The 2,223-nt window shown below is 37.7% G+C and overlaps 1 protein-coding gene across 1 annotated transcript in view; it reads left to right on the top strand.

The window, feature by feature from the left end:
* Positions 1–1,790, top strand: part of CNOT11 (CCR4-NOT transcription complex subunit 11) — a 19,681-nt gene extending 17,891 nt beyond the window's left edge. Inside the window, exon 2 of the mRNA XM_019666526.1 lies at positions 1,358–1,790. Within this exon, the coding sequence (XP_019522071.1) occupies positions 1,358–1,596 (239 nt within the window). The 3' untranslated portion in view covers positions 1,597–1,790. The remainder of the gene's footprint in view (positions 1–1,357) is intronic.
* Positions 1,791–2,223: the final 433 nt, after the last annotated feature.

The following is a 2,223-nucleotide window of genomic DNA, read 5'->3' as shown; positions in this document are numbered from 1 at the left end:
ATGTGAAACACAGAATCTTAAGAGTTTTTATTTGTAGAAATAAATGAACAAATTTTTGTCCCCATCAAGGTGTCACAAGAAATTCGGTAATAAAAGGGGAAAATGCAAATCCTAAAGTCATCGAGTGCTTTGCTCCTAATTCCAAATAGAAAACAACAAATAAGTATTGTCAGGTTCTGAAACCTGTATATATACTCGTAAAACCAAAGTGCAAGAAAGCTGTAGATTTCTCATTTACAAGTTTAATGCTCTCAAGTCTTTCCTCCAGGGAAACCTGATGTGATCAATCATTGAATTTAATTACACAATTCCACTTCAAGTAGTCTAGATTCAGTGTGCTTCGTCTCAAACCATCCTTGAGAGACAGAATTAACCTTGTTTTTTACAGTACCGTAGCAGCTAGTTAGAATTTAGAAACACTAGCCGTCCTTGACGTTAGTGTGCCTTCCCTACTCGTCTCCTCTGTAATAGTCTGAAGAAACATTGTTCATCATAAACGACATATTTTAGTAGATAAATATATGAAGACCAATCAAAAAGTCTCTAAGAATAAAATATCTTAGCCCTCTGTATATCAAATCAGAACCTGAAAGGTAAAAGAATGTACATAATTTTCAAATATACAAACTGCTAAAGTAAAAAAACCCGAAAATGTCCTTTAATTCAAAGCTCTGTCCGGGCCACTGTCAGTGGAAGTGTGCCAGGGGCCGGTCCTCCACGCAGGTCGCTCCTGCCTGCTTCTACAACAAAGCAAAAGCCAACATTAGCCAGTTGGCGTATTCTGAACTTTAATTAAACAAACACTGTTGCTCATCTGGACATTGTAATTCAAGGAATAAATGAACAGAAAACTTTAAATAAAACGTACATCTAAAAATGGCCACCCATTCCATACAGGCAAGGAAAGGATATAAACATCTTCCTCACATCCAGTGTGAGATTTTCCAGTATGAGCCTAATCAACATTAATCTGATCAGCTTGGTGCTATAAAAAGAGATGCAGTCTGAGGTAGTGATGTTAGAGTAGTTTTCAAAAGTGAAACAAGTAGCTGTGATGATGAAAATGGTGTCACCGCCCCCATAGCCAGCATTTACTGGGCAATATATATTGATCCAACAAGGTAGAGACTATATGTTATTCTCATTTTACAGATGAGGAAGCAGGCAGAGAGGTTCAAGTATCTTGGAAGAGGAACTGGTATTCTAATATAGACAGTGTNCAGTGTCACTGGCTCATGTGGGAATCGAACCGTTGCTCAGAGCTTGCGCTCTTAAGCCAACTCTTAACCAATTGAGCCACTCAGCCGGCCCTCATGTTAATTTTTAAAAATTAATCATTGTACATCTTTGTTTACAGGATTTTTACCTCCTATAACTCCACCAGAAAAGTTTTTTCTTTCCCAGCTGATGCTGGCACCCCCAAGGGAACTCTTCAAAAAGACCCCGCGACAGATTGCACTGATGGACGTCGGAAACATGGGCCAGTCTGTGGACATTAGCGGGCTTCAGCTGGCCTTGGCTGGTAAGGAGAAAGCGGTAGTTTGGGCATTCTTGTGTGGCGGCATTGGGCGTTTTTTCGTGAGGTACACCACTTAAAATGAAGGTCTTTGTAACTGTGCGAAAAGGTTACTATCTTCCATGAAAAATGTAGCTTCAGTACTGGGTACTGGCTAATATGGCATATAAATTCATTTTGAGTTTTCACTTGAACAGATTCCTTTTCCAACTTAAGAAGATAAAATTTAGTATGTTTAAAAAATAAAAAATTTTTTGTCATGTCAGTTCTACTCAAAGTGACATCACATATTCAATGCAATTCCTATCAAAGTTACAGAAATTGAAAAACCCACCAAAAAATTCATATGGAATCTCAAGGGACACTGAATAGCCAAAACAGTGTTCTTTTTGGCACCCTTGTTGAAAAGCATTTGACCATATGTGGGAGGGTTTATTTCTGGTGTCTGTTCTGTATCATGGTTTATATGTCTGTTTTTATTCTAGCACCACACTTTTGATTATGGTAGCTTTGTAGTAAGTTTTTTTTCCTTTATTTTTTTCTTTTCTTTATTTTTTGTTTCTTTTTGTTATGTAGTAAGTTTTTAAATCAGGAAGTGTGAGACCTCCACTTTGTTTCTCTGTTTCAAGATTGTTTTGGCACCTTCTGTGCTACACATGTAAGCAAATGAATGGATGGTCTTGAGGCAAAGCGTGTCATGATAGAAA

Source organism: Hipposideros armiger, unplaced genomic scaffold (genome assembly GCF_001890085.2).
Source record: "Hipposideros armiger isolate ML-2016 unplaced genomic scaffold, ASM189008v1 scaffold_472, whole genome shotgun sequence".
NCBI lineage: Eukaryota > Metazoa > Chordata > Mammalia > Chiroptera > Hipposideridae > Hipposideros > Hipposideros armiger.
The sequence above is the reverse complement of the archived record's forward strand: the minus strand, read 5'-3'. Positions and strand labels throughout refer to the sequence as shown.